Below are 15753 nucleotides of genomic sequence, written 5' to 3' on the forward strand. Positions count from 1 at the left end.
GCAGCTCCAATGTGTTCTACCACAAGGGCTGGGAGGTGATGGCTCCTGACAGGTCTCCCCTGAGCTTTGACAGTTTGGGGAAGGGAAAATACAAGTGACCCTGAACACAGCACATGGCAGTAGAGGCCTGTAGGATTTCCCAAGGTTAAACTGGGAACTAGATGTGACAATGAGTTAAATATTTGTTTTTAAAAGCTACAGCATGGCTTTTCCCAAATACAGCATTTCTCTCCATTCCTGGCAATAAAAAAATTTTGTAGATTGATTGGTTTTTTAAAATTCCCTGTTAGGGTGAGGAAAGATGAAAGAGTATATCTGACTCACGTCAGTGGACTTTTATTATAATAAGAGTCATTGCTTAAAAAAAAAAAAACAGCAAAAGCAGGCTTTACCTTAAAACAACAACAAAAATCTACCCAAGATTATCCATTTTGCAAAATTAATCTGAAATGTATATTACTTTGAACTAAGAATAACATAATCAGTAGATTTTCATAGTGAAGAAATTACCATGGCCCATTTATGAGAGATCTTTTGGATGACGCTTAAAAACATGCAGCAGGTAAAATAACTGACAAGCTCAAGTTATAACCTCTAAGGATCCAACTCAGTGCAGGAAAGATTGGGCTAAGAGGGATGGCAGAGTCAAAACTTTGACTCCCACAGGAAAAATAGAAGCAAAGTTGGTGTGAGTAAGAAGATTTATTTTAAATAATACTACTGGTAGAGAAAAATCACGCAGCATATATGCAAATCTCTTTGCAAGCTTAAATTGAAATGATAGCATTGGGTTAGTCCTGTGGAGGGGTATGTCAGAGTTGGACTTCCCAATTTAGGAAATTGTTCCCTCAGTCCTGTTACTCTCAGGATTTTGTTGTAGGAGTAAACTGAAAAGGAAGTCCACCAGCTGGCTAACTATTCAACAAAGCTGCAGATGGAGTATTACTAGTGTGCTGAGGCCACACTAGGTCCAGGTTTAGACCTCAGATTCTGGGAAATGAGTTCACACTAGTCCAAGCAAATTAACAATCATTCACATAGAGAAATGAGATTTCAAAGGGAACTAGACTTCTTGTGCTAACTGGTCAACCCACTCTATTTGAGAAACCAAATGAAGTTTATAAAGTTTTTAAGTAGACAATCTGAGCAAAGGGAGGTAAATGATGCTAAAAAGTATCATCAGACGTTGAAAACCTGCTGTCGACTTTTCTCTAATACCTCTGTCGAGTGACTAGATTAACCAGATTAGTGAGTAAAAACATCCTGGCATCCCTTTCCCTAGAAGGCTAGAGACACAAGGATACATCATGTAGACTGGAAATTCACATAGTCTGGGGACCCCTGGGAGTCTCTGAAGCCCTTCCAGAGTGTCTGTGAGTTACAATTGTTTGCATGATAATACTAAGATGTTATTTTCCTTTCTTATCCTTCTTCTCAAGAAGCCTCAAGTAGCCTCTGGAAAACTTTCTAAGTATAGTGGAGTTTTCCAGAGGCTACATGACATGTGATAATGTCATCACTCTGACAGCTGATTGGAAGTATTTAAAAGGTTTCTCCATTTTAATTTCTAATATAATAAATAGTTCTTTAGTGTTTTCAATGTTTCAGAGTGTAAAATTTCCTAAGACCAAAAGTTTAAGAACCATTGATATAGATCATCCTTTTCTGTCATCATACTACCGAACAACATGATATTATTATTTTTTATTTTACAAGATTTTGGAAATGTCCCAGTACTATGGATGAAGCCATCTTGACCATATTTAGGAAGCATTCTATCTGACTAGCCACATAGTATTCTGATTACCTCAAAAGCTCCAGATAATTGCAAATGGGGCATGTATTCTCTATAATGCATGGGTACAGTTACACCCAGTCTTTTCACTGGATATATTAATCTGCAACAACAACAAAAGAAGGAAACATTGTTACCTGTGATGTGTCTCTCCTTTGACAACTGTCTGAAATGGGATCAGAATTCAAGGGCACTGTTTTTGGAGTTCTTAAACTCCAATTGAACTGAAACCAAGAATCATATCATAGCCTACCAGGAATTCAGGACAACCAAGCAAATTTTTCTGTTTTTGTTTTTGTTTTTGTTTTTTCTTGTGCAAGAAGTGAGGCCAATTTAAGGACAAGGCCATTTGTTTGAGATTTTTGAAGTCCATTCTTCAAGGAAAGTCACAGACACTCTGGAAAGGCTTCAGAGACTCCCAGGGGTCCCCAGACTATGTGAATTCCCAGTCTCCATGATGTACCCTTGTGTCTCCAGCCCTCTAGGGAAAGGGATGTCAGGATGTTTTTACTCACTTATCTGGTTAATCTAGTCACTCAACAGAGGTATTAGAGAAAAGTCAACAGTAGGTGTTCAAAGTCTGATGATACTTTTAGCATTCTTCAAATACAATCAGGCAGAGGTTGGTTCTCACATGTTGATCCAGTTTCCAGTTAGTCAGGATCTTGAGATATGACAAGACCATTGCTTCTTAAATAACACAGGTGTTCTTTTTATATATATAACCCCCCCCCCAATAAGCTGGACATGAAGCATATGTGCCTATAAATATAATATTTGCCAGCCTAGAGTTTTCTTTTGTCTCCCTCACACTGCAGATGGACACACAGATTGGGACAAATCTGGATGCATACATCTTCCAACCAAAGTAATCAAACTACATAATACACGCACTAGGTATGGTTTTTATTAAGCAAGGATTAGCTGAACTTCTAACATATGAGAGGCACTAAAGGAAGTGACGTGAGAAGGGCAAGGCAAGGCACAGTTCCTGAGCTTCAGGGTTGCAACAACGAATGCCTTGCCATTTTCCAGTCATTGCATCACAATATCCTCTGTCATCTACCAGAGTTAACCAACAGAGATAAGGCTAGAGGGCAACTTCTCTTTTTCTCCTTTATTCTTTTTATTTTTTTATTATTTACTTTTGTAGACATAGGGGTCTCCCTTTGTTGCCCAGGCTGGTCTTAAACTCTTGACCTCAAGTGATCCTCCTGCCTCAGCCTCCCAAAGCACTGGAACTACAGGCTTGAGCCACTGTGCCCAGCCCCACATCTTTATTCTTTTTTATATTTTTATTTTGTTTTATTTTATTTTATTTTATTTTAGATGGAGTCTCACTCTGTTGCCCAGGCTGGAGTGCAGTGGTGTGATCTTGGCTCACTGCAACCTCTGTCTTCTGGGTTCAAGTGATTCTCCTGACTCAGCCTCCTGAGTAGCTAGGATTACAGGCACCTGCTACCAGCCACGCCCGGCTATTTTTTGTATTTTTAGTAGAGACAGGTTTTTGCCATGTTGACCAGGCTGGTCTTGAACACTTGACTTCAGGTGATCCACCCGCCTTGGCCTCCCAAAGTGCTGGGATTACAGGTGTGAGCTACCGCACCTAGCCTGTTCCTTTATTCTTAATAAGCTGAATTCATGAGGGATTTCATGGGGCCATCTCTGGCCCCTGTCCTGAAGAAAGAGCTGAAATAACTTTCATAGAAAACTTGTGACTTAAAAACAGAAGGATGTTTTCCACTTTAACATAGAGAGGAACCTTTAACAAAATAAAATGAAAGACAGTTACCATACTCCATTTTCATCAACAGATCTTTATAATCATGTAAATTAAACACTTTGTCCACCCACCTTGGCCTCCCAAAGTGCTGGGATTACAGGTGTAAGCTACCACACCTAGCCTATTCCTTTATCCTTAATAAGCTGAATTCATGAGGGATTTCATGGAGCCATCTCTGGCCCCTGTCCTGAAGAAAGAGCTGAAATAACTTTTACAGAAAACTTGTGACTTAGAAACAGAAAGATATTCTCCACTTTAATGTAGAGAGGAACCTTTAACAAAATAAAATGAGAGACAGTTACCATGTTCCATTTTCATCAACAGATCTTTATAATCATGTAAATTAAACCATTTTGTCTTTAGGAGACGTGAGAGAGAAGATAGAGGTAAGAGCTAGAATACCAGCAATCTTAGGAAGGCAAAATTAAATCATCTTTTGGGACAGGAGAGAAAATTGTGAGAAGGTGCCACTGTCAAAGATTGGCTTGGTGAGGTTATTTTCTCTCTGGGAGTCTGGGAGGTGATGAGCTCCTACCGCTCACTGCCTCATTGTCTTGCCTATTGGTTCCTTTCTGGGCAAGGAAGAACGTTGTCTCTCTTTTAGAGTTTTGTAGGCCTCTGTCAGTAATCCGTGGAAGACAGCTGTCCTGGGGCCCAGAATGGGCAGTCTGTAGTGAATGCTTTCTGGATGACAGTACAAGAAGGAAAGAAGGATAAGGACTATTTAGATTCTATTCTTAAAGAAGCTCAAAATAACCACAGGCCAACAAAGACTTCTTCAACCTTATAAAACAGATTTAAAATTCACCTAATAATTTGTTTTTCAAATCCACCTTTTATTTTTCTTAAGAAAATGGAACAAAAAGTTCACCTAAGAATTTCTTTTAATGAAATTGCCTTTTCCCCTCATAACGTTTAAACTTTTACAAATCTTGTCAATGAGGCCAAAAGGAGTATCCAGAAACAAAACTCAAGTATTAGACATCATTACCAATTAAATTAAAAATGAAGATAAAACATGTCTGGTGTTGTAATATGAGTGAAAGAGAAAAGAGGATTCAATTCTCAGGAGACTTTTCAGGGAAACATATATAGTTCTGTTCTTTAAAAAAATAAAAATAAGAAATAAACATCTTATAAAAAGGCTACAGTAGGGACAGAAAGTACTTTTGTTTCAAAAGAAATCTGAATTTTGTGAAATAATTTATTTTAGGGCTATTTAAAATCCTTACCCTACCTCTTCTTCAAAATGATTCATTAAAAGTTGGTTAATATTCAATTTTTCCAGAAGACAGATTACTTGAATGGTGGTAAACCAGTGCATGAAATAACATCTTCCCATTGGGAATCGCTGAGTGACTAAGAGAATTGGAACTCTGAATTCTCTGGAACAAGCTCCAGAGAACAAAGTCCAACTGAATGAGAGATAGAGACATTACAGGATCACAGATCTTGGATCCAGTTCAGTCTCATCACTGTAATGAAGAGGAAACAGCAGTTCAAGGTCACAGACACTAATGGACTAAGAACCAGAACCCAGATATCCTTAATCCTAGCCCAGTGCTCTTTGTGCCATATCATACCACTGTGCCAGGTGGTAGGCCCATATCAGGTGGTTAGCATCTGTACTAATGTTTATTGAGATTAAGAGTCCATGGGTGTCATGGGATTCTGGGATCAGGTCAAAGATTCATGAAGGAATCTCCATCACTTGAAAAGATAAGTTCTTTCTATTTCCTTAGTTGTCATTAAGAATTATTGATAATATGTAAGGATAAGCAGAATCCAGAAAAAATGCTAGCAATTATTGTGACCAACAGTTGAGTTAGACAGTCATTGGCGGTAATGTTGTTCACTGGGATGAGTCAGTCACTTGGTATTTGTAGCAATCCACAGGGAACACAGCACAGGTGGAAGGTGGCTTCAGCAATAAGCAGCAAGTACCACAGTATGGACATGTCTAAGCTCTATAAACCAGCAGGGCTGGGGCGGTGTCAGCAGTTTTCCTGGGTCAGTCAAAGGTGAAGGCCACTTGTGCTGAAGGTCTAGCTTTCAGTGGGACAACATGCTACTCTGGTTTTACAGGTGGGAACATAAAGGCCAACCCTATACAGCAAGACTAGGATTCCTACCGAGGTCTCATCGCTTCTAGGCTAGTACCTTTTTCATGACCTCTAAGAGCACATATAAGAGCAAAGTCAGCTCAGAAGGGTCATGACTATAATAAACAGTAGATCTACCAAGCTTCAGCTCCTAGCCAGTTTTACAACTACTCTCCCTGTAGTCCCACCTCTAAGATTACTATTCTAGGATGAACTCTATGGACAAGAATCAGGGCTGTCCAAGAACATAACATGCTGTTCCTGCGCACACAAAATCTAGTTCTTAAATTGCTAATAGAAGTATACTCCCAGAGATAATAAATTGATGAAAGGCATCTTGTTACATTGTTCTCTAGGACCAAAAAATATATTCTTGCTGAGGGAAAGGCACACAATGATGTGTGTGTGTGTGTGTGTGTGTGTGTGTGTGTGTGTGTGTGATTCATTCCTTTGCAAGGCAGGTCTGAAAAAAATCCAGGTCCAAAGGAAACTCAGAATGAGTGTGTGGCTGGCACAGATAACTATGAAATCAACTGCATATGCCTATCACCCATGTTCTCTTGGCTTCAAAAGAATGAGGAGGTCATAGGCCAGGGAACAGCAGATTGGGTAGCTTTTGTTGGGTAGGTACTCTTAGCTCCAGGCTCTTGGTTCCACTTTGGCTAAATGAGAGCCATGAACTAGGCCAATATTTTGGGATACATAAGAAGCGATTCATTAGGACTGGAAGACTTTCACTCCACTCGAGTGGATATCCCCAAACCTCGGCTGTAACCTGAGTTTCTGGTCCTCCCTTTTGGCATCCCCTCAAGACATCCCTTCAATCCTCCAATTTCCTTTCTAGATATCTTTTCAGTTCTGGCTCTAGTTCCCCTGCAACCTCTTAAGATAAAAGATTTTTCCATATGTATAGAGTGAGGAAAGTTATCCTGATTTTCTTTACTGTATGTATCAAATGAGAGAAAAATTCAAGTGGCTTCAGTTCATATGAGAGCAAATGAGAAAATGGACAAAGTCACTAAAGTAACAGCCTGTGCTGCAGTAAGCCCTTGAATTATATTACCCCAAATAATGGCTCACTCCATCTTCACCAGCCCAGTGTTGCCTTAACTAAAGCTGAGACTTAGGTCAATGCTGAAGCCTGAAATAGAGCTGCTTTCCTTGTTTCTATCAACAGCAAGTGAAGATAAGAATAGCACAGGCAGCTGCTGGGAGAAGGCAGGTATTTTAGGGAGCTGGTGGAGTGAAAGGTTCAGGGCCTTGGTGAGGCCACTCTGAGGGTATAGAGATGCAGTTCCCTTCCCATTTTGATTGATACCATCAGGACTGCCAATAGGGGAACTTTTATTTTGTTTGTTCCCCATCTCCATGGAAAGTCTTCAGCCGTATGTTGTGGACAGATCCTGGGAAGGAACACGACATGGATAAGGGCAAGTGAGGCCTGAGGAGGGCACAGGTGGTGCTGGAGTGAAAGAAGGGCTGTGAACCAATCCCAGCAGGTCAAAAGACAATACATGAAAGAGAAAGGGATAGAAAGTGAGGATTTGCTCAGGAAATTTAGAAATTATTTTAGGGATTAGACTTTCATTCTATGGCATTGTTTTCTAGTATGTTTCACACTATAAGTACTCTAAAAGAAAGCAAACCTGTTGGGATGTCATCATGGAAAGGCTCAGGTGTAGTCTGGAATTTGGGTTGATGAAAACTCATTCTGATTGGAAGAAACAAGAAAACACATTAGTTAATTGGCTAGGGCTTGGTAGAAAGAAATGTGTCTTTATACATTTTTATTTTTATTTATTTATTATTATTATTGAGATGGAGTTTTTGTGCTTGTTGCCCAGGCTGGAGTGCAGTGGTGCGATCTCGGCTCATTGCAACCTCTGCCTCCTGGGTTCAAGCGGTTCTCCTGCCTCAGCCTCCTGAGTAGCTGGGATTACAGGCACACACCACCACACCTGGCTAATTTTTATATTTTCAGTAGAGATGGGGTTTCACCATGTTGGCCAGGCTGGTCTAAAACTCCTGACCTCAGGCGATCTGCCCGCCTCAGCCTCCCAAAGTGCTGGGATTACAGGTGTGAGCCACCACACCGGCCTCTTTATATATTTTTAAACACAGGTGATCTCTTGAATCTAGTACCTGTTAACCTGGTGATCAGGCCACTTTCTAGCAATGTGAGATGATTGGTCCAAAGACTACTAATTTTCAATCTCTTTTTGATTAGTGTTGTTTTCATGGATTTTTGATAAAACCTTCATTTTGAATGTTTTATTCCACTGCCAGAACATATGTGGTCTGAAAATAGGAGGAATAAAGGAAAGAGTTCTTCAATTTCCAGAAAAAAAAACAGAACTCTTCCAGATCAATAATCTACCCTTAAAGAGTAAAGCTGAGAAAACATTTTGGTTAGAACCTTCCCATTTCACAGAAAATGCCCTGACCACATCCTATTTCTCCTGGTGGCCAAGGCTGTGGAGGTGACCCTTGAGGAAAATGCATATAAGCCAAAACCTCTTCTACATTAGTTTAAATTGCTTAATTTCTAAAGACTGACATATTTGTAAACTTTTATGGGCCATCTAAGGCCCTACATTCATTTCATGGTTTCTACTTCCACAAAGATCTTCCAAGATTATTTTTGCTTTGCTACCAAAAATATAGTGAGTTAAGCCAGTTTGCTTTAATCAATTGTCACTGAGATTGAGAAAAAGAGAAAGCAAAACCCCTTCTATTATCCATTTTGGGCAAACAGGCAGATGGTATGTTCAGGACTGAATAGTTTAAGCTCTGTCTATTCTACAATTCAACAAATATATATCTATCCTGCCATCTTTTCTCCCTCTCTTCCTTTTTTCCTTCATTCTTTTCATTCAATAAGTATTATATTTTAATTCCTGCAATGGCTATAATTAAAGTCACTTTTTAAAAAACCATAATTTCAGTGAAGATAATTCCACTTGCCTATATATATGCAGTGATACTTAAAAAGTATGAAAACAGAAACCAATATCTAGTGCTAGGAACAAATTTGGAAAAGTTAGAGATAAAACCAGGCCCTTGCTTTATAGTCACTCTAGCTAAGTCTCAAACAGAAGTGGTATGTTTTCCTCCATAACACTAAAAAAAAGAATACAACAATCAATCTCATGATACATCTGGTTGATGTTGACATGATTTTAAGATTGGTTTAATCCTTGGTCTTAGTTTTAAAGGGATAAGAGCTATTTGTTTAAAATACAACTAATTAATGTTCTGGAATTTTGTATTTAAATAAAGTACAAAACTTGCAAGATAAGTAAAATGGGGCAACAAATTTCGAAAGGTTATTTCACAGAAGGGTGAAATTTTGCTCAGAAATCTCTTATTTTAGATGCTTCAGTTTTCCATTTAAGTTCATAATGAATATTTACTAGAATTACTTTTATCATATAAGAGCTCTTTAAAAATATAGAGTCAGTACAGGTAAATGTTATTAGTGATGGAGCTTGTACTGCTCAAATAGCTACTTCCTCCATAACCTTGTCTACCTTGGCCAGGAACTGAGTACATGTTTTCAGTGTATCTGGGTCTATATTTGAGTCTGGAACAAATGGCCCTAAGGTCATAAAAGGAATCAGGACATGTACCTTTGTGCAACATAAGGTTACAGAAAAACCTATTTATTTTTCCACATTATTGCTCTCTGTATGAGGAAAAAATTAAAATGGCCATTAGATTACATATAGCTTTTTTGGTTAGTCATATGTAAGGGTGAGTGTATGTCTACTTTCCAACCATCTATTGCAATGCAAGTTGACCTGTGTTGATGTCCTGTTTAGAATAAGTCCATGTTTTACATGTTGTAATAAAGTAAAAACAGAGTCCTTCTTCCCTGTCTAATAGTTAAATATAGAAGAAAAAAACTCTTTGAAAAACTAGGCGGGGCACGGTGGCTCACACCTGTAATCACAGCACTTTGGGAGGCTGAGGCGGGCAGATCACCAGAGGTGGGGAGTTTGAGACCAGCCTGGCCAACATGGTGAAATCACATTTCCACTAAGAAAAAAAAAAAATTAGCCAGGCATGGTGGTGGGCACCTGTAATCCCAGCTATTTGAGAGAGAGACTCCATCTCAAAAAGAAAAAACCAAACCAAACCAAACAAAACAAAACACACAAAAAAACTAATCATAATTCCAATTGGATTTTATATGTTATACTCGATCTTGATTAAAAAAAAGCTTTAAATAACAACCAAACAAACTGATAAAGAGGAATTTTAGTTACTAAAATGTAGCAGAGAACATCTTGGACTAAGGAAAGATTATGTGTAATCCCCCATATCTTGCAGATTAGATATGTCATCTACATGGAGAATTTGTATTTAGTTCCATCTGAATTATCAAAGAAATTTCCCATTCTATTTCTTATATTGTTCTTGTGAAGGTGGAAAGGAAGATTATACTTTCTGCAATAGTTTCAGTAGTTGTTCAAGCAAAAAGGTGAACTTTCTTTTTTGATCTAATGATTTGGTTTAACCTAAAAATAAAACCAGTCAAGAAGCCTGTTCCCTAAGCATTCCTTAAACATTCCTCTTACTACGCTTCTCAATCCACTCTCCTGTGTCCTCAGACATAACGAGAATTAAGTCATGTCCTGATTTAAATTGTTGACTTACCTATAACTCATAAAATTCTCAAAGGATACTTTTGGATCATCTGGGATTTTCATTGTTCTTGGTTGTACCTTAAGAAGAAAGTCTCATTTAGAACGTTGCCTGTAACTGCATTTTGATTTAAATAAATAATGTACCACTTTAGTGAATTTGAGTTGTATTTGATATCAAAGTCCTTCATACATCCTTTTGTGATGTGAATGAACCAGACGGTTTCACCCTTCCCTCAAGTCAGAGCCATTGTTTTTCCCCGGATATCAGTTGAAATTAGATACACGGATTTAGTAAATCTTTAAAATTGGTTTGTTTAGATGCCCCCATGCCCAACACACACATGTTCTTCAAGTCTCAGGTTAACCGTCACTTTATCACGGAGACTGCTGACTCCGGGACTACTGTTCGGTAGTCCTCTGCTCTATGTTCTTAGGGTCTCCTGGATCAAAATACTGATAACCTTCATATTGTATTTACTTGTGTAATGTCTGGGTTCCCTAATAGACTTTCAGCTTCATGAGGGCATAGACCTTGTCTCTATTTTTGTATTTCCAGCTGCTAACACGATGTCTGTTTAAGAAATATTTTTGATCAAATTAGTGAATGAATGAACCCACCTTGAAGCACACTTGAAATTTTAAAGGTGTCTTTCATATAGGCCTAAAATCAATGTACAGTTACAGTATTTTTGGTTAAGAAACATCACTTTCTTGAACTTTTCCAAATTTGTTCCTAGCACTAGATGTTGGTTTTCTTTTAAGAATGTTTTCACTAGGAAGCATTTTTCCATTATTTCTCGAAAATTATTGTAGCTATAATGATAAAGTGACAATCACAAAGATGTGGGTGCAGGTGTTCAACTACTCTACTCACTAAGTGACTTGTACCAAGTGACTCATGATTTAAGTTTATGACATAACAAAGTTACAAATTACAATGTATTAAGGACCTTTAGAGGTGCTTGAAAATAGCAAAAAAGCTGAATGCAAAGGCTATACAAATGCCAAGAATGTACTATGTTTAATCAGTTTGTTCTCCTAACTCATTAGCCGAAAAAAGGATGGGAGAGGGAGAGGAAGGAGGTGATCTGGTAACAAGGAGCCTCTGGGCATAGTGGGGGCAGCCAAGGCTTTAGTAAGAACCTGAGGAGAGATTTCTAAACATAAAAGTGGATGAGAATGTGCCAGAGACAGACTGCTTTATTCAAAAATTTATCTAAAGTTGACTCTGCTCCAAGGGAAGATGCAGGAAATTGTAACTCCTCCTGAATAGCATGATTGCTGTTCTAAATCCCCTAAATCCAGCTAGCGCTGTTGTATGAATGAACTGCGCTACAGGGGCTACACCAGAACAAAGCTGCCTGCCAAAGACACGATTTTTGTTTTTGAGAAAAAGTGTACTGTGGTAGACTCCTATTGATTCTTGAAAACCATGAATAGTCTTTTTCTTCAAGGAAGACTTCCTTAATATTTACTTTCACTGCCACTTCACTCCCCATCAGATCTATTTCTGTTTATATTGATTACATTCTATTGTCATTATTTATTTATTTGTTGACTCCTTAAAGACAGGTCTTATGTATTTCTTTTTTTTTCTTTGTAGTTTACCTAGGTACCTGGCCCATGGCAGACAATCAATAAATATTTGTTGAAATAAACTTATTTCAAAACTATTTTTAAATATATGTTAGAGAATATCTGTTTACAGTTGTCTAGCTTGATGGTCCTACTTTTAAGGGGCTTGAAAGTGTTGATTAGAGAGTAATGAAGATAACAGAAGGACTACAGAATAGGTGCATTAAGGGGAAGATGAGCTATTTGGAGCAGAGACGTGATAAAACACAGCCTAGATAAAACCAAGGCAAATATCACTGGTGATTCACAACCATAACTGTCAGCAGGTATTTCTTCTGCACTAAATGATTGAGCTTCTAGCCCAAGGTTACATAGGAATATGAGTAGTTACATAACCAGGTCCTATTTACATTTTTTTGAGATTCATCTATTTTGTGCTTTTATTTAGTGCTAATTTCTTTTTATCAGTGTTTATGATATCATGTATCATAAGTCACCATCTTAATGTACAATTTAGTAGTTTTTAGTATATTCAGAAAGTTGTAAAACAATCACCATTATTTACTCCTAGAACATTTCATGACCCCAAAAAGAAACCACATATCTATTAGCAACTGCTTCTCACTCACTCCTCTCCCCAGTCTTTGACAACCACTGTCTATTTTCTGTCTCTATGAATTTTCCTATTTTGGACATTTCATATAAATGGAACCAATATAATATGTGATCTTTTTCATCTGGTTTCTTTTACTTAGCAAAATGTTTTCAAGGTTCATCCATGTTATAGCATGTTTTAGTATTTCATTCTTTTTTACGATTAATATTCTATTATATAGATAGACAACATTTTTGTTTATCCATTAATCAAGCTATAATCATTTGGGTTATTTCCATTTTTCAGCTATTAAGATATGACTGCTATGCACATTCTTGTAGAATTTTGTATATGAATATGTTTTTAGTTCTCTTGGGTACATATCTAGGAATGGAATTGCTGGGTCATATGGTAACTCTGTGTCTAAGGTTTTGAGGAATTCCCAAACTGTTTTCCAAAGCAACTGTACTGTTTTACTTTCCCATCAGCAATTTTTGAGGGTTCTAATTTCTCCACATCCTGGCCAACACTTGTTATTATCCACCGTTTTATTATTATTATTATGACAACCATCCTAGTGGATGGAAAGTGTATCTCATTGTGGTTTTGATTTGCATTTGCTTTACAACAAATAATGTTGAGTATCTTTTCATGTGTTTATTGGTCATTTGTAGATCTTCTTTAGAGAATGTCTATTGAAACTTTTTGCTCACTTTTCAACTAGGGTGTTTGCCTTTTTATTGTTGAGTTGTAAGTGTTCCTTATATATTCCAGATACTAGTCCCTTATCTGACATAATTCTTCATCTGTTGATTTGCAAATATTTGGGTTGTCTTTTCATGTTCTTGATGGTGTTCTTTGTGGCACAAAAGTTTAAAATTTTTATGAAGACTGATTTATCTATATCCTTTTGTTGTTTGTGCTTTGGGTGTCCTATCTTAGAAACCATTGCCTTATCCAAGGTCATGAAGCTTTATACCTATGTTTTCTTCTAAGAGTTTTATGGTTTTAGGTCTTACATTTAGGTCTTTGACCTATTTTGAGTTATTTTTGTACATGGTGTGAGGAAGAGGTACAAATTCATTCTTTTGCATGTATCTATGCAGCTGCCCCCGTACCACTTCGTCATTGAACTGTCTTGGTGCCTTTGTCAAAAATCAATTGTTTATAAATGTAAGAATTTACTTCTGCACTTTCAATTTTATTCCATTTATCTATTTGCCTATCTTTATGGCAGTACCACACAGTCCTGACCATAGCTTTGTAGTTAGTTTTAAAATCAAGAAGTATGAGACCTCCAACTTTGTTCTTCTTTTTAAAGATTGTTTGGCTATCCTGGATCTCTTGCATTTTAATATAAATTTTAAGATATGATTGCAAATTTCTATAAAAATGGCATCTGGGATTTTGAGGATTACATTAAATATGTAGATCAATTTGGGGGAGTATATCCATCTTTACAATATTAAGTGTTCCAATCCATAAACACAGGGTTCTTTCCATTTATTTAGGCCTTTTAAATTTTCTTTCCACAATGTTTTATACTTTTCATTGTATAGCTCTTGTGCTTCTCTTGTTAAATTTATTCCTAAATAATTTTTGATGCTATTACAAATGGCATTGTTTTCTTCATTTTTGGATTGTTCATTGCTATTAATAAAAATTAAGGTTTATATACTGATCTTGTGTCCTCAACACTGCTGTACTCATTTATTAGCTCTAATAGTTTTCTGTGCATTCCTTAGGACTTTCGCTATATAAGATCATATCATCTGCAAGTAGACTAGTTGTACTTCTTTCTTTCTAATGTGGATGACTTTTATTTCTTTTTCTTATCTTTCTGGCTAGAATGTATAGTAAAAAGTTGAGTAGAAGTGTCAGGAGCAGACATTGTTGCCCTGTTTCTAATCTTAGGGGAAAGTATCCAGTCTTTTACCATTAAGTAGGGTGTTAGCTGTTGGTTTTTCAAGCTGCTCTTTATTAGGTTGAGGAAATGCCCTTCTATTCCTGGGAGTCTTTTTATATATTCCCCAGTATTTCTATTCAACTCACTGCTGAGAAAGAAGGGGTATCACAGTGACTACAGCAGACCTGCAGTCCCTCCCCTTGGGAGGACTTTGAGGTATTACTGCATAGAGTGAGGCAAGGGTATTTCATGCTTATTTTCTAACTTTCTGTGGTTTCTCACCAGGTTCTGACAGTACAGAAGGCTCCCTGGGCACTTTTGTGTTTGAAGCCCTTCCTTTTAGAAGCTTCAATAAATAGTAAAATTATAGCATGTGGTTCCACTTCTATCATTCCTGGACAAGGGCAAAGGTCAGAGAAGAGGTCTTGAGAAAGAGGACGGCTGCTGACGTCCCAAGTGTGCCAGCTGGCCAAGGCCAGCTTAGACCTGGGGTTGGTGCATTCTAAATGTGGACACAAGGGATTCCAGGAATAAGACCAGGAGAAATCCCAATCCTAGTTTCCCAGACTCCAGCCAATGCTAATATTTAACACAGTGACCCTAATTATGTAGAAAATGAACATAGATGGCAACATCTAGGTGCAGCTTTGCCGGTAGCTTCAGTTAAATTTTTAAATCCCACATAAAAATTTCACAAAACTGCCACTCTCTTTCACATCCGACTGGACTGAAGACTTGCCATGAACTCAGTGAAGGAGCTTTTCTTATATCTTCTATTTTTCTTCCATTCCTTTAAAGCACGTTTAGCCTACACATTTAGCCCCACCTTCCTCCCCAAGTCAAAGGAGAATTATAGGATATCAGAGTTGAAGAAACCCGTCTCCAGCTCGTACCTCAAACCTAACCATGTTGCTAAATTAACCCTTAACCAAAGCCTCTTCCTTACCCTGACGCTAACAACCATCCCAACACTAACTCTAATTCTTAAATTACCCAAGGCCTAACTGCAACCTAGTCTAGCATCCTTCCTGAATCAGGCCTCTGATTCAGCAACTGTGATAGATGGCAGAAGTTTGTCTTTGTTCCCTCCACATTTCCCTTGCTTTCCTTCTTTCTTTTCCTAATATTCCTCCCCTACCACCATTCTCCAGTACATGTTACAAATATCCAAGGCAGGTGACACCACCCCTGACTACCTAGAAAGTACTGTAGACTCTCTCCCCAGTCTTTCTCTTGAGGTGCTACCTAAATTAACAGTAAACCCAAAGATGAAGCTGTTTGTCTCCTGATTGTAATGGTGGAGAAATGAGTGTGAGCATGTGTGTTGTGTGGGGGCTACATTAAGGAG

The 15753-nt window shown here is 37.8% G+C and overlaps 1 protein-coding gene across 3 annotated transcripts in view; it reads right to left on the reverse strand.

Moving 5' to 3' along the window:
• Positions 1 to 3593: 3593 nt before the first annotated feature.
• C1H1orf105 (chromosome 1 C1orf105 homolog) overlaps positions 3594 to 15753 on the reverse strand; it is a 48425-nt gene continuing 36265 nt past the window's right edge. For 2 of the 3 annotated variants that reach the window (XM_054456134.2, XM_054456125.2), the window contains exons 5-7: positions 10340 to 10407; positions 7327 to 7391; positions 3594 to 4262 (exon numbers count right to left, since the gene is read on the reverse strand). In XM_054456134.2, the coding sequence (XP_054312109.1) occupies positions 4117 to 4262; positions 7327 to 7391; positions 10340 to 10407 (279 nt within the window). In that variant the 3' untranslated portion in view covers positions 3594 to 4116. The remainder of the gene's footprint in view (positions 4263 to 7326; positions 7392 to 10339; positions 10408 to 15753) is intronic. The other variant, XM_054456143.1, reaches the window with a different exon arrangement.

Source organism: Pongo pygmaeus, chromosome 1 (genome assembly GCF_028885625.2).
Source record: "Pongo pygmaeus isolate AG05252 chromosome 1, NHGRI_mPonPyg2-v2.0_pri, whole genome shotgun sequence".
Lineage (NCBI taxonomy): Eukaryota > Metazoa > Chordata > Mammalia > Primates > Hominidae > Pongo > Pongo pygmaeus.